We start from the raw sequence: 25000 nt of genomic DNA on the forward strand, positions 1-25000 counted from the left end.
CCCACCTCATTCAGAGAGGAAAAAAGGCAAGGGAACTGAATGACTAATTCTTGTGGGGTTTTCCTACGTTGTGTGAATGTGTTGTGTCGTGTTGGATGTGAACAGTTGTTGCCCGTTTGCCCGAGTGCTGGGTGATGTTGTGTGATTCCTGATCTGCTCACACCACTGTAGCCCTGGTTAAAGAATGAGCACAGCTGAACCCTTCCTGGCTGTGTTCAGTGCATCGCTCTGTGTTGTTTTGCATGTCACAGGCTGTGGTGCCCAGCTCAGCCTGAGAGGCAAACAGGCAGGCTAGGAGTGTCACAGAGTGTGAGGATACTGTGTGTTTGTATGTGCAAGTACTGTAGGAATGTGTGTATGTGTGTGTGTGTGTGTGTGTGTGTGTGAGAGAGAGATAGACAGTATGTGCCTGTTTGTTTATGTGTGCATGTGTACATATGTGCACGTGGTGTGTGTGTATGCATTTATATGCGTGTATGGTTGTATACGTGTGAGTTTATATGTGTGTGTGGGCACGCATGTGTTTCTTGTGTGTGTGTGTTTATTTGTGTGTGTTTATATGTATGTATATGTGTGCATGTTTATATGTGTCTGTATATGTTTGTGCATGTGTGTGCTCATATGTGGGTGTGGCTGAGTGCGTGTTTATGTGTGTGTGCACGTGTGTTTATGTATGCTTATGTGTGTGTCATTCTGATACATCTCAACACTCCTCCGGCATGTGACGAAGTGCTTGTGTCTTCTGGCAGTGCAGTGAGACAGAGTGGTGGGACCGAGCACACTCAGAGCGGTACCAGCCCAAAAGATGGCTCCTCCTACCACATATCACTCGCTCCTCCACTTCCTCATGCCTCCGTCCCTGCCTAGTCTCTCTCAGTGAGGAACAGCCATATTAGTTTAATGGCCAATGGAAATTAATTTGGTCAAACAGGTGTTGTATGGTGGAGGTTGGTAATTGGTAGCTGAGGTGAGAGCATGCTCTGGATGAAATGCACTGACACACACACACACACAGACACACACACACACACACGCACACACATACACGCATGCACACACACACACACACACACACACACACACACACACACACACACACATACACACACAGACCTAATGCCTGCTTTGAATAAGTGTAGGGATTAGATTAGACTATCAACATCTAGCAGGGATCAGTTTGCTTGATCACATTTACATGATTCTGATTGGCCTCTGGCTGTCATTCATCACTCATCGTGTCAGCATCTCAGAGTCACTCTCTTCTGTCATTGGTCACTCACTGTCTCAGAGTCACTCTCTCTTCTGTCATTGGTCACTCGCTGTCTCAGAGTCACTCTCCTCTGTCATTGGTCACTCGCTGTCTTAGAGTCACTCTCCTCTGTCATTGGTCACTCGCTGTCTCAGAGTCACTCTCCTCTGTCATTGGTCACTCGCTGTCTCAGAGTCACTCTCTTCTGTCATTGGTCACTCACTGTCTCAGAGTCACTCTCTTCTGTCATTGGTGAAACAGGTTGTTCGGTTCACTGTGAGCAACAGGACACCACAGGATTCATATTCAAGATAAATGAAACCGCATGCCATATCAAAACTAATTAAGTGGAGAAATAAAGCTCTTTCATGGCTGCAAAACCAGCTTTTCTTTAGCTGCACTCTCCTATATCCGTTGCATGTGACCAAAAACTCAGTGTCCATGACAACAGATCAAGCTATTTATAGCATAGAGACAATCATAAGAATAGCAGGTATTTTCATATTTGGTGTTATATTTGCTTATATTCTGTTTCATATTTATTTAAGTTCTCATCAATTTAAAGCAGTAGCTCTCCAACCTTGACACCACATAACTTGTAGCTTGCACCTATCGTTGGCGGCGTGGCAGTCAGGGGTGGTATTCTGTACCTCTGTTCCGCTGTGGTGTGTGTGTGTGTTAGGCCTTGACGCGCCCTCAGGGGTGTTACGTGCAGGCCTCACACTCACCGACCAGGGCCAGAGGGGGCAGCTTGCCAGCATTCTTGCCCTTGTCCAGGACTCTCTCCCACTTGTAGTTGATGGGCTCCGAGCCGTCGGCCGATTTGCAGCTCAGGCGAACGTCACTACCCTCCAGGAGACGGCCCTCCATCCAACAGCGAGGCTTGGATGGTTTTACTGCGTGGAGGAGAGAGAGTGCGAGGTGCAGAGGGAGAGAGTGGGAGGGGCATGGGGAGAGTGGGAGTTGCATGGGAGAGTGAGCGAGTGGGAGGGGCATTGGGGAGAGAGTGGGAGGGGCATGGGGAGAGAGTGGGTGGGGCAGAGGGAGAGAGTGGGAGGGGCAGAGAGAGAGAGTGGGTGGGGCAGAGGGAGAGTACCCCAGTACATGAAGTTAGAGGGGAAACATGATACATAAAACACATGTGGATGCGGCTGAAAGGTTTAAAACTTTATTTGCTAATGTTTGAGTGAAGAAACCAACTTGTTTCCAGAAATACATTGTAAAAACATTGTAAAAAGAATAGCATTTAACTGTGAGGTCAGTCATGTATAATTCTGGATATTCAATCCAGCTGTGATGGGCATTTTGGTATATTATTATTTATGGTATATCAGAGTTCTTCAGGTTTCATAACTATGACCACACAGAACTATGAGGCAAAAATGTCTTCACTCTCTGTATGGGTATGAATATTTAATTTTATAGGATAACTCAAATGTCAGCACACAAGCACACACACACACACACACACACACACACACACACATTTGAAGTAAACAAAACATTGATGTGAATGTTTAAAAAACCTTAATTGTTTAGTTGAATATAATGTAATAATTGATCATTTTTGCAGGCCAGTATTTGTTTTGTGTGATCATGGGGCAGACATCAAAAGATAGAAAAGGAAAGTAACAGAGGCTGATGTGACACTCAAACTGGGGACCAGTAAAGTGGAACCCGTCAGCCACAGGTGAGAACCTACTGACTGGTCTGAACCTCCTCTTGACGTTACAGAGCAGATTCGTATAGAGATTCCTTTCACTACTGTATTTCTAGGAAATAGACTGTTTTAAAAAAGACTCTCAGTAGACCTCCCACTTCCCACTTCACTGCACCCAACTGACCTCAGTTCAGTAAAGTGCCCCCCCAAAAAATCCCTGATGTTCAATTAACTCTTTATAGTCAACATTTGGGTACAATTGGCTATAATGAAAAACAATAAGTGTTTTAGGTGATTTTACTGTGCGGGGGTGATTTGCGAACAGATGGAACTTGTGAGCAATTTAAGGCTCACTACATTCCTGTCTATTCTAGGAGGGACTGATGTCTGAATAGCTGCCTCCACACCCCCTGTTCACTGCAGCTGTGCACACTACTGATCTGAGTTCAGTCTGAGCAGGTGGAGTCGACTGCTTTGACGATCCAGACTGGAGACACAATGACAACTCAGACAGACAGCCTGTTAAATGCTGTAGTCCCTTTTAGACCTGTGTGCAACCTGTGTACATAAAGACACTGAATAGACACACACACACACACACACACACACACACACACACACACACACACACACACACACACACACATACACAAAAACCTACTGCTGTGCCAAAAACAGTTATCTGCCTACCACAGGCTTCTACATGCATTGCGAAACACATGCATATGTATGCTCACACACACACACACACACACACACACACACACACACACACACACACACACACACACACACACAGGCACTACTAGACCATCATCTCTGCAACACAGAGGGGCTGTTCAAAATTGAGACTGTCAACATGAAGCTGAGGGCAATTTATAAAGACTTTAATACTAATCCACCAAATGTCTTTATAGAGAAATGGAGAGAGAGATAGAGAGACAGAAAGAGGGAGAAAGAGAGAGAGAGAGAGAGAGAGTCCTGCTCTGAAGTGTTCATAAACCAGCTAGATTCTAGTGTGGGTGCTACTCCAGCCCGTTTCTGCCACTGACGCGTGTTGGTGTACGGCCTCTCTGGGGCCTGCCTCACGAGCACACCACACTAAACTATTCATAACAGGATTTACAAAAACAAAATTAGAATTTTAAAAAATGCACCACCAAGAAGAGAAGAACATTGCACTTCAATGTTCTCAGCCTACACTCACCCAAAACAGCAGGACGTAGACAGTGAAGGATAAGCACAAAGGTCTGCAAGGGGCCGGGAGTCCACCCCTTCATACTGACCAGAGCGGGAGCTCCGGGGGAATAAATATGCCATTTATTAATGGAAACCAGACCTGCTGAAATATTAAATCATGAGGCAGTTGCCTGGCTCTCATTTGGGGACTGACAGTCTCGCAGAGACAGAAAAGTCACATGGGCTCCTCTTTCCGTCCCTGCTGATCTGGAGCGTCGGGCGCTCTCCCGTCGCCAGTTTGGGTTAACGTCCTGACCCGTCAAAGCACGAGGTGACCTTAATGTCACGAGGCAGCCTGCAAGTTTGTTTGTCCCAGAACGGGGCCAAAAACAAAACCATAACGGCAAAAAGAACACTGGAATGACACAGGCTAAGATCTAGCGACATGGAGAGGAGAAATCAAATCAGTGGAGGGGGAATCGAATTGGAGAATTATTAGGTGGTCTGGCTGTAAGGAAATTAAGGCAGAGGGGGATGCTTCCAGGAAGATGGGCCTGGTGCGCGCGCGCGCGTGTGCGTGCGATGGCTTTACCCAGGACGACGAGGTTGACTTGGCTCCAGAGGTACTTGCCCCCCGTCTTCACCTTGCAGTGGTACTCAGATGAATCGCTAAGCTGCAGGTCGGTGATGAGCAGCGAGGCGTCGCCGTTCAGGTAGTCGCCGGAGAAGGAGAGGCGTCCGGCCGGATCGTCGTTGGTGTAGACCTCATTATTGAAGAATGTGATGATCTGGGGGACAGAAAGAGAGGGGGAGGAAGAAAGAAGGTATTTGTGTGCGAGCAGAAAATGCTAGATGCCAGAATCCCATTATATATCTGCCTGTGGGGCACTATAATAGCAGTAAACACTAATGCCACACACATGTGCGTACCGCTGCACACAAGCACACGCAAACAGACACACACACAAGCACACGCAAACAGACACACACACAAACACACACACAAGCACACGTAAACAGACACACACATATACAAGCGCATGCAGAAGCAGACAGACACACACACACACACACAAGCACACGCAGAAGCAGACACACACACATATACACACACACACAAGCACATGCAGAAGCAGACACAAAGGGTTATTCTGAATGCCTGCAGAAAGAGGTCCTGAGTGGTAATGTGACAATCATAAATACCCTCTCTCACTCACACACACACACACACACACACACACACACACACACACACACACACACACACACACACACACACACACACACACACACAAACACAAAAATAACTGTGACTGTCTGGACTGCCTGCAGCAAGGGAGCCCTAAATGGTAGTGCCAGCGCTCTAACAATTGGGTCCACCTGCGTGCACACACACACACACAGCACTACAGGCAGGATGTGATACTTCTCTGCAGTGCGTGCGTGTGTATCTGTGTGTGTGCGTGTTTTCTCCACTGTGTTTCATTAATGTAGACATATGAAGCTCTTTGTTTAAGAGTGTCACATCACATCCTGATTTTCCAGCCCCTGGGATATACAGTCCATTCCCCTCACTGCAGCAGGCCCATTTCTGCTAAGTGCTCATTTTTCTCAAAGCACACTGACAAAATGCCCCTGTTCCACTCATCTGTAGATATTGCTAAGCAATAAGGCTCCAGGAACTAGAATTGGCTCTGGGCTCCCATGATGCTTTGCACATGCCTCTGCGGTTTCCGCATGGCTACACTGACGAGTCTCATTACATCTGCGGCACTTTCTGACAGAATGGACACAGCCCCCTGCTCTCCGGTCACAACCAGATATGATGGTTGTGACCGTGCACGGTCTTGCACGGCGCTGCGCACAAGGGCCGGTCTTTAACGACAGGACACTCCGCTCCTGTGAACCTCGTTAAAGTGAGTAAGAACAGAAGTGTGTAGTTACAGCGTAATAACAGACATTCAATTATTCTTTCCTTCATTCCATTTTCAAGACAGGATTATACCATTGACAAAAAATATGTTTCAAGATGTCATGTCAGTTTCTTTGTGGCGCAAACAGCGTGTATGCCATGTGTGTGAACACACTGCAGAGACTGTAAACATATACATATGGATGTACAGCGAGCAGTGGTGACAGTAGTGAGTTTGCGTTTATGTCACTGGTGAACTAACCCCAACCCGCACGGGCAGGTCAGTGCTGCTGTTTAAGACACCTGAGCAAGAGTTTCCATAGACACCTGCAGTTGAAAATTTCTAGAGAAGGGGACAGGTCACGCTTTCCTTCACCTGATGAGTTTTCAGGAAGTGGGACTTCAGAAATGTGTGTGTGTGTGTGTGTGTGTGTGTATGTGTGTGTGTTTGTGTGTATGTGTGTGTGAGTGCTTCCAGGGCTGTATGATCCTGCTGCAGGCTATGAGTGGTCCTCTGTATTAGCCACTCTCTACAGGGGGCACTATTGGCCGGCAGCTGCCTGACCCCTGCCAGCCCTTCAGCACTCCTGCCCCTGGTGACCTCCAGTGTGTCTTCTACATGTGTTCTCCAGTGTGTCCTCCACACATGTGCTCCACACGTGTCCCCCAGCATGTCCTCCATGCGTGCCCTCCAGCGTGTCCTCCACACATGTCCCCCAGGATGGCTTCCACACGTGTCCTCCAGCATGTCTTCCACACGTGTCCTCCAGCATGTTCTCCACGTGTTCCCCAGCGTGTACTCCACACGTGTCCTGCAGCATGTCCTCTACACGTGTAGTGTGAAGAGACTGCCAGGCATACAGGCCACACCAGCTAAGGCTCCTCCTTCCGGCACAGAAAGGATGATTCATTCACTGAGAGCCTGTGTGCAGCTCGTTGCCAAGCACACGTTCAAACATTCAGCTTTAATTAAGGGGAGATTTTGTGTTATCTCCCTGTTAAATATTGAATGTGATCCGCTAGCTGCCCCAGAAGGACCGAACGCCAGCAGCTCACTGCCTTCTTAGAGAATGAAATCCCAGCAGGCGGCAGACGTGTACTGAAATAGATGATCTTCCCAAACGCACACGCACACACACACACACTCACACGCACACACACACACACACATACACACACACAGCTTTCTTGTTTCGCACTAGCAGTTTGGGGAATGGTGTGTCTTATCTGATATTACATTTCATTTGAAAGTATAATTCTCTGAGAGACACACATAAGCTCATTGGAAAGCATTACAGGGTGCTGCTCAGGCGCTGATACCAAAACATGATTTAACAGTTTCTGGATTCAGATAAGGGGATATTGAATTAGTCTCTCTTAAATTCATTATTTCGGCCAAATTAAAACGTTTCTACAGATAGATTGAAAGTGTAGTCAGTCTCTGGGGGATGTGAGAAGTTCCGATTTGACAGAGAGAGAGAGAGAGACAGAGAGAGAGAGAGAGAGAGAGAGAGCTTGTACACAGGGATGTGAAGATTTATTTGAAAGTGACAGTGCTCCAGGTGAATGTCTCTTCAAGGTTACACAGCTTCCTTCATCCTATGATAGAGACTTTGAAAGAGAGACAGAGAAGGAGGGAGAGGGGGGGTGTGAAAGAAAGAGAGAGGGAGAGTGGGAGAAAGAGAAGGAGAGAGGGAAAGAGAGAGAGAGGGGGAGAGAAGGAACGACAGGGAAAGAGAAGGAGAGATAGGGAGTGAGAGAGGGAGAAAAATGGAAGGTAGAAAGGGAGAGAGGTGGAGGGAGGGAGTGAATTTGGGCCTGTGATTGGATTGCAGATGGAACCGCACACACATCAATAGTACGCCAATGACATGGATGAGGTTCACTCAGAGGTTCACACCCTGGGGCTAAGAGACAGACAGGGTGGGGTAGAGGGTGAGACAGGGTGGGGGCAGGGTGAGACAGGGTGGGGGCAGGGTGAGACAGACAGGGTGGGGGAGAGGGTGAGACGTTGGGGGAGAGGGTGAGACAGACAGGGTGGGGGCGAGGGTGAGACGTTGGGGGAGAGGGTGAGACAGACAGGGTGGGGGAGAGGGTGAGACGTTGGGGGAGAGGGTGAGACAGACAGGGTGGGGGAGAGGGTGAGACAGACAGGGTGGGGGCAGGGTGAGACAGACAGGGTGGGGGAGAGGGTGAGACAGGGTGGGGTAGAGGGTGAGACAGGGTGGGGGCAGGGTGAGACAGACAGGGAGGGGGAGAGGGTGAGACTGGGTGGGGTAGAGGGTGAGACAGGGTGGGGGCAGGGTGAGACAGACAGGGTGGGGGAGAGGGTGAGACAGGGTGGGGTAGAGGGTGAGACAGGGTGGGGGCAGGGTGAGACAGACAGGGTGGGGGAGAGGGTGAGACAGGGTGGGGTAGAGGGTGAGACAGGGTGGGGGCAGGGTGAGACAGACAGGGTGGGGGAGAGGGTGAGACAGGGTGGGGTAGAGGGTGAGACAGGGTGGGGGCAGGGTGAGACAGACAGGGTGGGGGCAGGGTGAGACAGGGTGGGGGCGAGCGCTGTGGGGGAGTGAGTGAGAAGAAAAAAGGGAAGAAAAAAGAAAAGGATGGAGCAAGAAATGTAAATGTTAAAGGGGCGTCGGCAACGAAGGAGAGAGAAAACCAGAGCAGAGGATGAGCCAAAGAGAGAGAGGAAGACAAAGAGGGAGCGGAAGAGAGAGAGAGGAAGTGAGAGAGAGAGAGAGAGGAAGAGAGAGAGCTGTGGACTATTACCACGCGCTGCTTGAAGTTGGGTTTCTGCAGGATCCACTCGATGTCCAGCGTCTGCCCTGTCTGCGGGCGGAACTGGTAATGACAGGGCAGCGTAGCGTTCTCCCCCACCACCTTCTTCATCTCCGTCTGAGCGCGGGTGGAGATCGCGCCTAGCAGCACTGCAGAACACACACACACACAGAGGAACTGAGAATGGCTGAAAAGAGAGCCACAATCCTTTGACCCGCAAAGACAAAACAAATCCTTTTTGCCTATTTTTGGAATGTTGCAGTGGAGCATCTGTAGAAAGCCTCTAGAAACCCTTCTTGTCATCCAGCTTGAGTGTTCACGTGCAGGGCCACATCTGACAGACGACACCGCCACACACAACCACATTCCACAAGGAAACTCATTCATTACTGGCCGCCCAGTTCCGAAATAAACAACTCACGACAGGCAAAGTCCAGGGGGTCCACCTCAGACCTGGGAACCTGCATAGCTTACTGTAAGCACATTCTGACCTATGGGAACCAGTCCGGCAGTCCAACTTAAGGAAAACCCAAACATCTAGTCCATTTTAATTTAATTTAGCCCTTTGTTTCTATTCTCTTTGTAGTGGATGGAGGAAAATTTAATTTTCATTCACATCCAGATGTAACTCGTGCTTGTAATCATGTTTAAGTCACGGTGGTGTGATCAGGGCTGCTGCTCGGAGCTTTTCCTGTTAGCTCCGCCCCACTACTGGAGGTGGAGGGCATTCCAGACGATTCCCGTCTAGAGGATCTGGATGGGTAGTGGGAGGTGGGTGGGGGGGGGGGCTGGGATATCCGATCCCCACCTGATGGAGAGAGAAAGAGAGATGGAGAGAGAGAAAGAAAAGCACGAAAGACACACCAATGCTCTGAGCTCCAGAGGGCTTGCGCATGAATGTAGGATATTTCTGGCATTCCGGTATTATCCAAACAGCGCTTGATCTGCACCAGCACCCAGTCCGGACGGCTGAAATAGATCTGGAGAGACTGGTTCTGCTTGCGCCGATATTATGATATTCCCACTTCCTGGATTCCACAGCGTGACTGGCGACGAGGCCGCACAGACAGACATGGCTGTCGAGGGAGACTGTATGTGTGTGTGTGTGTGTGTGTGTGTGTGTGTGTGCACGCTATTACTGTGTTTGTTAGCGGCTCATTATGAGGCTGTGTGTGTAAGCTCTCGTCACACGCATGTGGACATGCCCTGTCTACCATCTAGTGCAGAGGGTGGTAGCGAGAACTACAACTGCACTAACCCCTTCACATGAGACGCTTGTCCTCAGCCAATGGGGCGGACTAATCCAATCCCAGTGCATGGTGGGAAATGACTCTAATTGCCTAAGGTTTATACATTTAAAAAGCATGACATCAAAGCGCCACTGAAGACATCACAGAGTGGGACCTGCCAGAGTCATTTTAACATCCGTGGTACCTGTTTAGGCATCCTGCCAATCATGACCCACTCCTCTTAATCAACACACACACTCACTCACACACACACACACACTCACTCACTCACACACACTCACTCACTCACACACACACACACACACACACACACACACACACACACACACACACACACTCACTCACACACGCACACACACACACACACACACAGCCCTGACTTCCATCTCATACTGAACATTCTATTTCTGTAATGAAATCAGGCCCCAGTAAAGACCCAATGCTGTTACAATACTCAACAAAATTGGAACAATTACCCTGAGTCCTCATTATAAGTACCTCATTTTCTGTGGAAAAGGCGCTTTGGCATTCTAACGCACCAATGACAGTTATCTCACCACACAACTTCACGCAGCAGTCTATACTCAATACAGGATCTGTAACACATATATGTACAGCCATCATACATACATCTAACTGGTGACCCTGACTATTGGGGCGTCAGCCTAGCCTCACTGATGCTAACTAAGGCTAGTTCTGAACCTCAGTCAGCGTTTCAGCAGAGAGCCCTCATTAGCACTGGAGTGTAGCCCACGGCTCGGCTATATCTGTGTGCGGACAGCTGAATTGCCATTATTGCTTGTCACATTAAGGAGGTATTTGTAAGGTTTATGTGTGTGGCTCCTGCCTTTAAGAAATATGAATTAACTTCTCTGTTACTTTCTCTCTCTCTCTTTCTCTCTCTCTCTCTCTCTCTCTCTCTCTCTCTCTCTCTCTCTCTGCTGCCTGCCCATTGATGTGATAGCATGACTCAGCAGAATCCTGCAGCCCGTTACATCCTGCATGCCAAAACTGGACTCCGTTAGCTGTGACTGTACACAGGAGTTCACACTGCTCTGAATGCGAATGTTGAACCTGCGTTTACACTGCACCATTCCGCTGTGCGTTTGTCCGATACGGGCTCTGCGTGTCACCCCGTACGAGAGGTTGCTGCTGAGATCGTGATTGAATTCCATGACGGATTGAACGATCTCACGTGTGCTGAAGGCTTTTCAGGAAATTACGCTATTCTGTTTTTGCTCTCCATAAGCTAGATATTTTGCCAAAAGGAGACATCACTGTCATTCTCTCCGCTCCCCCTGTTCCATGTTCTTCTTTGGAGTCACGTTGCCATATTGCCATCGATTCGAAGTTGGCGATAGGTCGTGCGCAATCCCAGGCTGCTCCCTATTGGTTGTTTTTTAGAAGCGTGTCATAGCAAAGGTCAGACTATTATGAGATTTCGGAGCAAATCTTCAGACACTGCCAGAATATAATCACGGGCCGCCTTTGGTCAGAGGCCCCGAAAAGGCCGCAGCGGAACATGACACATGACACGCTCAAAGAGCAAAGACACAGCCCCACTGAAATCTCTCACGACCTGTGATTGTTGTGTGTGACTGCATAATAGTCTTGATAATTGCACAGAGTGCAAGAGAAAGAGAAGGAGAAAGAGAGAGAGAGAGAGAGAGAGAAAGTGTGTGTGTGAAAGTAGGTGTGCATGTGTTTATGAGGCTCAAGGTAACCTCTATGCAGAGTCCTGATTAGCTGATTACAGCTGGCGGATTGTGCGGAGTGGTTTTAGGTTAGAAGGGCACTTGGAGCAGGAAGGTCTGTAGGAGCTAACACACACACACATGCCAAGAACCCTCGAGTGAGAGACAGAGAGAGAGAGAGAGAACATCAGACTGGTTTGCATGCCTGAGTGTGTGTGTGTGTGTGTGTGTGTGTGTAAGTGAGTGTGTGCGTGTGTGTGTGTGCTTGTGTGTGTGTGTTCTGTAGTCAGGGTCTGGTGTCATCAGTTTCAGGTCTTAGGTTGTCTCACCTGTAGCGCCAACTATGACAGCATATTACAAAAACGTGCTGAGAGTTCCCAGCTCAGACCATCTGGGGTGGGTGGGTGGGTGGGGTGCCCTTTTATCATCCAGGGAGAAGTGCACCACCCATTGGGACACCCTAGGGAGCCAAGAGGGAAACCTAAGCTTGACCCCAACTATCTGCAGCCTGGAGAACTGGAGACAGGGGGCATCACAATCCGAACACATCGTCCAGGCCACAGAGGAGCAAGGCAGAGGTGTGTGGAAGGAGAGCTAATGCCTCACGTGTGGGCGGCCGAGCTCCAGGGGCTGGCGTGAGACGTGGGACGTGGGACACGGGACACAGGGCGTTGGGCCGGACGCAGGAGGTCTGGCTCAGTCCCGTGTGCAGCGCCTGGACAGAAACGTGAACCCATGGTGGCTTTGAGGAAACAAAGACGATTCTGCACGTTTGTGGCTTATTTTAACCTTCAGGCAGCTGTGGGGGCAAACAGTCCTGTGGGAGCATAACCATCTGGAACAACCCATTCATCTCTCCTCTCCCCTCCTCTCCTCCTCCCCTCCCCTCCTCTCCTCTCGTCTCCTCTCCTAGATCTGGATGCGAGAATCAGAGAATGACACAAAGCCAAGCAGAGGATAATAGGAAAGCCTATGAGAAAGAGACAGGGGTGGAGACTGGTTTCTGTGGAAAGGCTGGAGCGCCAGTAAACACCTCCCCTCTGAGTCCTGTAATCTTATTACAGAGCATCTCACCACCACACCACCCACACCACCAACACCACCACAGCACCACCAACACCACCGGCACCACCAACACCACAGCACCACCAACACCACAGCATCACCAACACCACCGGCACCACCACAGCACCACCAACACCACCACAGCACAGCACCACCAAGACCACAGCATCACCAACACCACCGGCACCACCACAGCACCACCAACACCACCACAGCACCACCAAGACCACCGGCACCACCACAGCACAGCACCACCAACACCACAGCATCACAGCACCACCAACACCACAGCATCACCAACACTATAGCACCACCACATCAAAGCACCACCAACACCACCACACCACAGCACCACCAAGACCACAGCATCACCAACACCACTGGCACCACCACAGCACCACCAACACCACCACAGCACCACCAAGACCACAGCACCACCAACACCACCGGCACCACCACAGCACAGCACCACCAACACCACAGCATCACAGCACCACCAACACCACAGCACCACCAACACCACCAGCACCACCAACACCACAGCATCACAGCACCACCAACACCACAGCATCACCAACACTATAGCACCACCACATCAAAGCACCACCAACACCACCAGCACCACGGAGAGCAGCAGCCACTCTGCCCATTCTCCATTCTCCCCCACCCTCAGCACGCAGTACCTGCTGTCGTGACACACCAGGGCGGGGCATTTCCACTCCACGCTCATGCCGCAAACCTCCCAGTTTTACCAGAACACCAGTGCTCACACAGCCAATCATTCTATCAATCAATCAATCAATCAATCAATGAAATAAATAAATATGTTTATTAATGCATTCTAACATAATCTTGCTCGGTATCCATATACATGAAAAGAGCATTGCAAAAAAATATTTTGTTATGATTATTATTAAAAAATAATGTAGCCCATAATTATTGTTCATCTCAGAGCAAGAATACTGAACTGAGATCAGGGATTCTCAACGAGGTTACTGCATTCATAATGGCAAGTGCGATGTAAGATGCCTTGTCTGTCTCAGCAGGTGAGCCACCGACCTTACAGCCCATCTGTGGAAAGAGGCTTACTGTAAGTGTACACCACGGAACGTTTAACCTCCTTAACACACACACACACACACACACACACACACTATGATGTGGGTGGAATGTAATCCCGTCTGAATAACAAAAGGCAATTAACATATGGCAGGGTGAGCAGCTCTAATGTGTATTTAAGTCGTTTAAACTATTTAAGTACTTTAAAATTGTCCCATATATCAGATCTGTGTTGTACGATACATCATTTGTTAATCATTATCATGATATTGGCCTTTGCGATACTTATGTCGCAGGATGTATAAAAAAGGCACCTAACAAAGCAATATTTTTTTTAATGTTTAGATATGACAGATATTCCAACGGCGTGTTCTGCGGATGTTTTTATTATTCGGCGCGTTCACGAGACCTTTAATCACGCCACTCACCAGTGCCTTCACTAAAAGCCATACTGCAGCTGCAATATGTTGTAATGCAATTGCAATCTTCCATGCAGCTCTAACACAGTGTGTTCCATTCCACACTCCCACTGAGGCACACAGGATGCTGCACTTCAAGGAGTGTATACATATCCTCCCGAGAGCTGAATTATGCTGTTGTCTGCATCTTTCCTTTCCTGTTGCTATTTCGAGCAACTGGCACCTGATAACTATAGAAACCGAGTGAGGTTCTAGAAGAGGAAGTGGGTTTTGTGGGAGTAAAAGGCTACGCCCTCGTAGGATGACTCCGTTCATTATTTTCCGAATCCAGTCCAAGGATGCGGAATCATCTGAGGATATGTATCCAGATTGTACGCTTCACAATGCGCGTGTGTGTGTGTGCAGGCATGTAGGGTATGTATGTATGCACACATATACAGATATAATTAAGTGTACGAGATATATAGAGAGAGCGCTGAGAGCACATGGAAAAATTAAATGGGTAAAACATTTTCTAAGGTGGCATAGAAGGGCTGACGGAGCGTTAAAACAAAAGTATCTGCGCAAGTAAATGAAAAATGTCAGATCAGTACGAAATTTTAAACCATGGACCCAATCAAGTGAGTTTTCAGGGGTGGAGTGCTGCTGGAAATAATCCACTCGGGTCCCGCCCCCCCATAAATTAATTAATGTGCTTGTCCACTCAGCTCCCTCCTCTGTGAATGAATTAACATGCTTGTCCACTCAGCTCCAGCCTTTGTGATTAACATGCGTTTGTGGATGCGGTTGACATGGTGCAGGCTTCCATGAGCACAACTTCATCCCAGACTCCGGTGTGGCATTCTGGAAAAACGCACAGGCATGCGGGAATGTGTGGGACATGCGGGACGCACGAGACGTCTGTGTTGTCCCCTCGCCCCCAGCTAGGCCTGTGTGGTAATTACCAGGAGTGCTTTAGGGAGCCTTCACCTTAACCTGGGAACAAAGGGGCAGAGAGTGCTTGACACAGCTGGTCATGGATCATAAAGCCATAAGTGAGACGGTGCCGTCTCCATAGTGATGGGCCCACAGGGTCGGCGAAGTTCCCAGAGGGCCCGTTGATATGATGCAGCACAAATGACCCTTCGCACACGCGACGTCGGAAAGACTTGGCGAAACTTCTCCTCAGAGGACTGTGGGACATTAATATTGAAATATATGCCCTGTTATGAATTTCCCACATGAGTACATATCTATATGCACATTGACTTCTTTGCTATTGGTGTGTTTGTGTTTGTGTGTGTGTGTGTGCGTGTGTGTGTGTGCTCGCATGCAAGTATGTGTGTGAGCATGCATATTTATGTGTCTCTTTGTGTATGTGTGTGTGTGTGTGTGTGTGTGTGTGTGTGTGTGTGTGTGTTCTCTCTGTCTGGTGGCAGCCCTTTGATGGGCTAAAGTCTAATAATCTCTGTCATGGCTGGCCACCAATAACCCCTATCTGCTGATAAAGAGCTTCTTCATCACAACATCACAACACACACACATGCAGAATGCGAAGAGAATAAAAAGGGCAAATAGCATGCACAACTGTGTGTTTGTGTGTGTGTATGTGTGTGTGTGTGTGTGTAAGGTTCTGTGTGTTTATGTATGAGTTTTCTATATTTGTGTCTGTTGGGAGGGTTTGTGTGTGTGTGTGTGTTTGTGTGTCTGTGTGTGTGAATGGGGTGTCTGTAGGTCTGTGTGTGTTGGGAGGGTTGTAGGTGTGTGTGTGTGTGTGTGTGTGTGTGTGTGTGTGTGTGTGTGCGTGTGTGTGTGTGTGTGTGTGTGTGTGGGTGTGTATGTACAGGTTTGTAGGTCTGTGGAGGTTGAAGGTCTGTGTGTGTTGCAGGGGATGCTGAGTGTGTGTGTGTGTGTGTGTGTGTGTGTATGTGTATGAGTTTGTAGGTCTGTGCGTGTTGGGGGGTTGTTGTGTGTGTGTGTGTGTGTGTGTATGAGTTTGTTGGTCTGTGCATGTTGGGGGGTTGTAGTTGTGCGTGTGTGTGTGTGTGTGTGTGTGTATGAGTTTGTAGGTCTGTGCGTGTTGGGGGGTTGTAGTTGTGTGTGTGTGTGTATGATTTTGTAGGTGTGTGTGTTTGTGTGTGTGTGTGTGTGTGAGTTTGTAGGTTTGTGCGTGTTAAGGGGTTGTAGTTTGTGTGTGTGTGTGTGTTTGTGTGTGTATGAGTTTGTAGGTCTGTGCATGTTAGGGGGTTGTTGTGTGTGTGTGTGTGTGTGTGTGTGTGTATGATTTTGTAGGTGTGTGTGTGTGTGTGTGAGTTTGTAGGTCTGTGCATGTTAGGGGGTTGTAGTTTATGTGTGTGCGTGTGTGTGTGTGTATGATTTTGTAGGTGTGTGTGTTTGTGTGTGTGTGTGTGTGAGTTTGTAGGTCTGTGCGTGTTAAGGGGTTGTAGTTTGTGTGTCTGTGTGTGTGTGAGTTTGTAGGTCTGTGCGTGTTAAGGGGTTGTACTTTGTATGTGTGTGTGTGTGTGTAAATGAGTTTGTAGGTCTGTGCATGTTAGGGGGTTGTAGTTTATGTATGTGTGTGTGTGTGTGTGTGTGTGTGTGAGTTTGTAGGTCTGTGCATGTTAGGGGGTTGTAGTTTATGTGTGTGTGTGTGTGTGTGTGTATGATTTTGTAGGTGTGTGTGTGTGAGTTTGTAGGTCTGTGCATGTTAGGGGGTTGTAGTTTATGTGTGTGTGTGTGTGTGTGTGTGTGTATGATTTTGTGTGTGTGTGTGTGTGTGTGCGTGTGTGTGCGTGTGTGCTGCTGATGTCTATCTGCACACTGTAAGAAGTCGAGTGTGTGTGTGTGTGTGTATGATTTTGTGTGTGTGTATGTGTGTGTGTGTGTGTGAGTGTGTGTATGTGTGTGTGTGTGTGTGTGTGTGCTGATGTCTATCTGCACACTGTAAGAAGGCGAGTGTGTGTGTGTGTGTGTGCTGATGTCTATCTGCACACTGTAAGAAGGCGAGTGTGTGTGTGTGTGTGTGTGTGTGTGAGTGTGTGTGTGTGTGTGTGTGTGTGTGTGTGTGTGTGCTGATGTCTATCTGCACACTGTAAGAAGGCGAGTGTGTGTGTGTGTGTGTGTGTGTGTGTGTGTGCTGATGTCTATCTGCACACTGTAAGAAGGCGAGTGTGTGTGAGGGAGCTTGTGGTGCATCACTGTGTGGAAGACAGCGAGAGCTGAGAGGGAAGCTGTTTAACAAAAGCTCTCCTCTGAACACAGAAGAGACAGAAGAAAAGGGAAGATAAGAGCAGAGGAAAAGTAGTGCAGACAGGAGAGAGGGAGAAAGACAAACAAAGAGAGGGACAGAGAGAAAGGAAGAGCGAAAGTGTATGTGTGTGTGTGTGTGTGTGTGTGTGTGTGTATGTGTGTGTGTGTGTATGTGTGTGTGTGTGTGTGTGTGTGTGTGTGTGTGTGTGTGTGTGTGTGTGTGTATGTGTGTGTGTATGTGTGTGTGTGTGTGTATGTGTGTGTGTGTGTGTGTGTGTGTGTGTGTGTGTATGTGTGTGTGTATGTGTGTGTGTATGTGTGTGTGTGTGTGTGTGTGTGTATGTGTGTGTGTGTGTGTGTGTGTGTGTGTACATGCAAAACAGAGTAAGAGAGCAAAGAAGTGTCACAAGACAAAGACAAACGGCCAAGACAGAGACAAACAGAGACAGTGAGATATAGAGAGAAAGACAGAGAGACAAACAGAGACAGTGAGATATAGAGAGAAAGACAGAGAGACAAACAGAGACAGTCAGATATAGAGAGAAAGACAGAGAGACAAACAGAGACAGTCAGATATAGAGGGAAAGACAGAGAGACAAACAGAGACAGTGAGATATAGAGAGAAAGACAGAGAGACAAACAGGGACAGAGAGAAAGGAAGATACAGGGACAGACGGAGAGACACAAGACAAAAGAGATGTGGGTGTAGACGGAGGGAGTGTCGCAGAAAAAAGAACGACTGACAACGCAAATGAAGACAACGGCAAGGCACCTCAGCACTAACAGTAGAGGGGAGAGTAAAGTGAGGTGAGCTCCAGGGTCCTCGGCTGTGTGGACCTCAGCACTAACAGTAGAGGGGAGAGTAAAGGGAGGTGAGCTCCAGGGTCCTCGGTTGTGTGGACCTCAGCACTACCAGTAGAGGGGAGAGTAAAGGGAGGTGAGCTCCAGGGTCCTCGGCTGTGTGGACCTCAGCACTAACAGTAGAGGGGAGAGTAAAGGGAGGTGAGCTCCAGGGTCCTCGGTTGTGTGGACCTCAGCACTACCAGTAGAGGGGAGAGTAAAGGGAGGTGAGCTCCAGGGTCCTCGGCTGTGTGGACCTCAGCACTAACAGTAGAGGGGAGAGTAAAGGGAGGTGAGCTCCAGGGTCCTCGGTTGTGTGGACCTCAGCACTACCAGTAGAGGGGAGAGTAAAGTGAGGTGAGCTCCAGGGTCCTCGGCTGTGTGGACCTCAGCACTAACAGTAGAGGGGAGAGTAAAGTGAGGTGAGCTCCAGGGTCCTCGGTTGTGTGGACCTCAGCACTACCAGTAGAGGGGAGAGTAAAGTGAGGTGAGCTCCAGGTTCCTCGGCTGTGTGGACCTCAGCACTACCAGTAGAGGGGAGAGTAAAGTGAGGTGAGCTCCAGGTTCCTCGGCTGTGTGGACCTCAGCACTAACAGTAGAGGGGAGAGTAAAGTGAGGTGAGCTCCAGGTTCCTCGGCTGTGTGGACCTCAGCACTAACAGTAGAGGGGAGAGTAAAGTGAGGTGAGCTCCAGGGTGAAACGCTGCCTTCATCACAGACACACACACGCGGCACCCAGCAGACACTCCAAAGGGAGGCTCTGAACCAAGCACCAGGACTCAGCCTCCTATTGTATCACGACCTGCGTTTTCTGCGTCTCCCAATAATCCCTAGCAGTTGGTATCTCAGACGCTCCCCAAGACTCGGATAAAAGTTTCTTTTCTGTGGAGAAACTCCATTGTTTGGATAATTTACTCTAAGCCTTGGAACATGTCTGGATATCGACCTAATACACAATGATGGCATTTAGCTGATACTTTTATAAAAGTAACTTGCAGTTCTGACTGAACACAAGGGAGCAAGGGAGGGTTCCTTGGCAGTAGGTGGGCTTGAACTGGCAACCTTACTTAACAAGTACCTTGTCCATTGTGCTACCACTGCCCGATATGCTCACCTGCCACATTATTTAACACATACACGAACTGGGCCGGCCTCAAACGATTCAACTAATAGTACAGTTATAGTCAGCCTTCCTCCGGCGTGTTCTTGACCGGTGGGTTTCTGACCACAGGAACACTGCTGGCTGGATGGTGCGCGGTGGGGGGCGTCAGGCCGTCATTATCAGCTCTGACGAGGCCTAATCGCTACGCCTGCATCAGCAGAGGAGCCTGGGGATTTGACACACCGGTGCCACTGTTGGGTCTAGAGGCACCGGCGGCCCGCTGGCAGGGGCTGAAGGACAGATAGCACGGGGCTCCGCATGGCAACAGCTGGGCTGAACACACAGGGAATGCTGAGGATGTTCCCTTCAGAATGGCAGCGTCAGTTCTGAATTCTACTTCCAACACACACACACACACACACACACACACACACACACACACACACACATACATGACACCTAGTCCATACACACACACACACACACACACACACACACACACATACATGACACCTAGTCCATACACACACACACACACACACACACACACACACACACACACACACACACACACACACACACACACACACACGACACCCAGTCCATACACTGGCTCAACGGTGATTTGCCAGTGCAGAACAAATGCCCAGCATTAAAATTTTAATGATGTCCATGAATCTCCATACGTGCAGCTCTGTGAGGGTAATCGCCTGAAAAGGCTTCGGAAAAGCCTTGGAAAAACCTCGAATAACCTTGGAAAAGCCTCAGAAAAACCTCAGAAAAGCCTCGGAAAAGCCTCAGAATGAGGTGTGCAGTTCAGTCGCCAACCTGGCATAGCACATCCCATAGCAGGGTATCCTAGCATCCAGACAGAGTGGGGACAGAGAGAGAGAGAGAGAGAGAGAGAGAGAGAGAGAGAGAGAGAGAGAGAGAGAGAGAGAGAGAGACTCAAGTGTGATGGTCTTGCGATGCTAAATATACTGGCTGAAAACAGCAAGCCCCAGAATTCCCCTTCACAGTAAAACCCCTCAGCACACCACACTGAGCCCTGTATGTCTAATAATACACACTACACACTGCAGTGGGCCGGCGGCGGAACATGAAATGAGAGGCAGTGGAAACACAGAGCAGGCGGGCAGCTGCAAGCTACGCCAGTGGAGAGTAAACTCTACAGGACATGCTGTGACCGCAGCCGAAAAAAGAGAGTGGCCGCATCAGAGCGGGGGAGGGGCGGACTCTCTGGAGACAAGAGATCCTCTCTGCTCTGTCTGAGTCCCTGTTTGTTTTGGCAAGAAACTGACTAAAGTGGGTGTGAAAGGGTGTGTGTGTGTGTGGGTGCAATATGGCTGTATGCAGGCGTGTGGGAGTTTTAAGGGGCATACAAACCTGCCAGCAAAACACAGTCTCACACACACACACACACACACACACACACACACACTGTCCTGCAGTCCTGCAATTTCTGACAGATTAATAACTTACAGGCTGGGTAGAAATCCTTCTAGAAGGCCATTTGTACTAAAGTTTTCTGTAAGAATGTGACATATTTGTGAGTGTGTGCGCCTTGGAGAAACACCAAAAGTATCTTTTGAAAGATATAGTTCATTGATTATGCATAATAGAATAAATCCAGTCCCATCCCAATACTGGATCCCATATCCTTTAACAGCACCTCTGGAAAACCTTTCCCAGGAATTTCATTTACTAATAGCAAATGGTTATATTTCCTTTTGTGAAATGTGAAGAAAACAAGCTGTTTCTTACATAGATGCGAAAAGGTTCAATGCATAAATATATAAAACAAAGGACACACGCGCACACACACACACACACAGAGCATGCCTAAAAGAATTCAGACTTTCTTAATCCTGTCACCCAAACAGGTGGTATGAGCTCAGAAGGTACGTGTACGTGGACAGAGCATGAGAGAGACAGCAATATTTACCTGGATCCCAGACAAAACCCAGCAATATCAAATATCTTATACATAATACAGAAATGATTTTTACTTTTCTTCACCAAAAACTGAAATCAGCGTAAAACGAACTCCGGGGCCGAGCGAAGGAGGAGGAGGAGGAGAGCCGCAACCCAGTCGTGTCACAGCCACGACGCCACGGGTGTTGCGTGAAGAACACAAGCGCTACTAAACAAGAGCCAAACTGATCGTGTCCATCCCAAGAAAAATGACTCCAGCTGTTAACCAGCAGTGCAGATATTTATGTTTCCCACTTCGACGTGACACATAGGGTTGGAACGCGCCCCTGAGGGTCAACGCGGATCTTCGCGGCCATTCATGCGCCGTGATCTCCAGCTGTGGTTTTTCCGGTCCAGGTCCTCTCACAGCCAGGCCGCTCCGGCCTCCGTTGGTCAGTGCCCAATCGGTGTCCAGCCTCCACCACGCATTCTGGCGCAATCTAGAATTGCTTTAATGCCCCAAGCTTCTTGTTTGGTTCTGCACAATTGCCTGGTGACAGCACCGTGGGAGCAGAGCACGACTGGAGCACCTCGCCGTTGCTGGTCTGGTCTATACGATTTGGGGATCATCTCGGTTGATTTTCCCACCATTCGCACACCTGTGATGGTTGCTGTACAGAATCGGCCTCGCTGTCTGGGCATGTCAGACTCTCTCAAGGGCTGAAGCAGTCGTGCGGTTTCAGCCATTTTTAGGCAGAAGGAGCTGTTCAGGTTAGTAGGTGGGGCTGTCGAGTCTAGTGGGCGGGGCTGTTGAGGCTAGTAGGCGGGGCTCTGCGTGATGCAGAGGAACCGTGGGGGGTGGCGGCTTGAGCACAGTAACAGCACAACCGGACACAGCATGCCCATTAATCAGAAACAGCCCACCCCACCCTGCCCCACCCCCATACAGGGACTGCCGTGCCGACGTATTAGCGCCATTCATCTGGCCGAGTTTCTCAACTGGGCAGGGTCACCTGGAACAAGACAGCTGGACGGTGTGTGAGCACGCCTGATTGGACAGCCACACTGTTAGTGGTGCCTCTCCTATTGGTCAGCTGGATGTGTTTAAGGACTAAGCAGACCGCAAATGTGACAGCAGCCTGACAAACAGCGACGGGACAGAAGCCAAAGCTCTCGTACCGATCCCATTAAAGCAGAGACGATCTTTAATGGAGCATCCTACCATCTGCCCTGCCTATAGCTCAAGCCAATCTCTCCCTCTTTCTCTCTCTCTTTTGCACTCTTTTTCTCCAGCTCTATCTGTCTGTTAGCCTTTGTTATTTTACAAAAGACGTGGAATTTTCATTAACATAAAAAATATGCAAATGTTATCTTACTAAAATGCAAATTCCAACTGTCAGAGAGATTGCCAGCTCTTTATGTTAGAATCTTCATGCATTTAAAACCAACTATCCATTGAAGCCTTTGATTCAAAAGTGTATCTCCTCCTTGATTCCTTGAAATGAAGGAGCTCTCCACTGGGGGCTGAAGCCCCCCCCCGGGTCCCCCGAGTCCCCCATGGCCTTGATCAGGAAAGCCCACGCAGGCAGGGGAGGGAGCAGAGAAGATTGAACCCAGATGAAGGAGGCCATGGAGCAACAGGCGTGGTAGGTCCATATTTCACTCCCTAAGGGCTGATTAAAAAGGCCAAGCAGAGACTGCAAACAGTCAGGGCTGGACACTAAACTCAGGGCTGGACACTATGCTCTAGGCTGTCCACTATGCTCAGGGCTGGACATTAAACTTGGGGCTGACCACGACACTTGGGGCTGACTATGACGCTCAGGGCTGTCTACGATGCTCTGGCTGTCCACTATGCTCGGGGCTGGACACTAAACTTGGGGCTGTCCCTTACACTCGGGGCTGTCCACGATGCTCGGGGCTGGACACTACACTTTGACACATGCACTTGGCTCTCACTGACCCCCTCAAACTCAGCACACGAGGCACAACACTCACCCTCTCTCTCGCTCCCTCTCTCTTTCTACCTCTCTCTCGCTCTCTTCCTCCTCCTTCCCTTCCGTCGGACGGGCCTCCGGAATTCCCCTTTATATGGTCAATAAAGCAAAAAACATTCAGTTTTCCCACTGCGACACTTTTTAAGGCCCACGTGAGCCATGGTGGGTTTAAATTAAATCAGAGTTGGGGGTAAGCGCTCGGGTGACAGGCGTCACCTTGCCTCACGGCTCCAGAGAAAACCAGCGGAGCGGGACAGTAAGTAGGCTACACGGGAGCCGGTCGTGTGGAGCGGCACTGCCAGAGAGAACAAGGACAAGCTGTACAGTGTGTGTGTGTGTGTGTGTGTGTGTGACTGTGTATGTGTGTGTGTGTGTGTGTGTGTGACTGTGTATGTGTGTGTGCGTGCGTGTGTGTGTGTGTGTGTATGTGTGTGTGTGAGACTGTGTGTGTGTGTGTGTGTGTGTGTGTGTGTGTGTGTGTGTGTATGTGTGAGCGTGTGATTTTTTTCCTTTCAGGAGCACGCTCCAGAAACGGAGCGCCTCCGTCGTCACAGCCAGCGCATGTCGTAACGGAACGGGGCCAAGGGTTAAGGAATACCGCACTGTTCCGAATAAATGCTCCCAGCACGTCTCAGCGTGATCCACGTGGCTCCGCATTGCCGATGTCGGGAGCGCGATGTTTGTGGTTTGTCTGGCTGTGCTTTGCGTAGGCTCAAGCGACTCGACCCATTTGTGCCCTCATATATCCCCCTGGACATGAGCAAGCAAACAGAGTGGAGGCCTTGTTTTCCCAGGACACTTGCAGGCAGAGGTTTGCACTGGAAGAGCAGGGCCTAGAGGGGAGCCTCCGGTTCAGGGGCGGGGTTACGGGTTACGGGCCTCCGGTTCAGGGGCGGGGTCGACTGAAAGGTCTGCCTGCTCTACGTCTCACCAGGGGTCTCTTGAATGAAGCGGAAAACCTGAAACTGGCTTGCGGTGTGTCGTAAATGCTGAAGGAATGCAGCACGTGGTTTCCATGACAGCGAGTGTGAGGGGCGCACGCTTACACCCCTACCTGCTGGGAGGGGCTGGGTAAGATACCTTATTAGTCCCTAATCCACCTACTCGACAGGACTGAATGCGGCTCTGTCCGCAGGCCACGGGGGCGGAGACAGGAGTGCAGGCCCGTGGCCACACTCCTGCTCCTCTCTCTGGTCTCCGCCCCTTCCTCCTCTCCTCTCTTCTCCTGTCTACGTGCCCTCCTCTTCCTCCTCTCCTCTCTTCTCCTGTCTACGCACCCTCCTCTTCCTCTCCTCCTCTCTTCTCCTGTCTACGTGCCCTCCTCTTCCTCTCCTCCTCTCTTCTCCTGTCTACGCGCCCTCCTCTTCCTCTCCTCCTCTCTTCTCCTGTCTACGTGCCCTCCTCTTCCTCCTCTCCTCTCTTCTCCTGTCTACGCGCCCTCCTCTTCCTCTCCTCCTCTCTTCTCCTGTCTACGTGCCCTCCTCTTCCTCTCCTCCTCTCTTCTCCTGTCTACGTGCCCTCCTCTTCCTCTCCTCCTCTCTTCTCCTGTCTACGCGCCCTCCTCTTCCTCTCCTCCTCTCTTCTCCTGTCTACGCGCCCTCCTCTTCCTCTCCTCCTCTCTTCTCCTGTCTACGCACCCTCCTCTTCCTCTC

The 25000-nt window shown here is 49.6% G+C and overlaps 1 protein-coding gene across 1 annotated transcript in view; it reads right to left on the minus strand.

Annotated features, from left to right (window-relative positions):
* The window catches only part of clmpb (CXADR like membrane protein b), a 65866-nt gene that overhangs the window by 8481 nt on the left and 32385 nt on the right, over nucleotides 1-25000 (minus strand). The window contains exons 2-4 of the mRNA XM_027031386.2: nucleotides 8773-8930; nucleotides 4681-4876; nucleotides 1978-2145 (exon numbers count right to left, since the gene is read on the minus strand). Coding sequence (XP_026887187.2) covers nucleotides 1978-2145; nucleotides 4681-4876; nucleotides 8773-8930 — 522 coding nt within the window. The remainder of the gene's footprint in view (nucleotides 1-1977; nucleotides 2146-4680; nucleotides 4877-8772; nucleotides 8931-25000) is intronic.

This window comes from Electrophorus electricus, chromosome 4 (assembly GCF_013358815.1).
Source record: "Electrophorus electricus isolate fEleEle1 chromosome 4, fEleEle1.pri, whole genome shotgun sequence".
NCBI lineage: Eukaryota > Metazoa > Chordata > Actinopteri > Gymnotiformes > Gymnotidae > Electrophorus > Electrophorus electricus.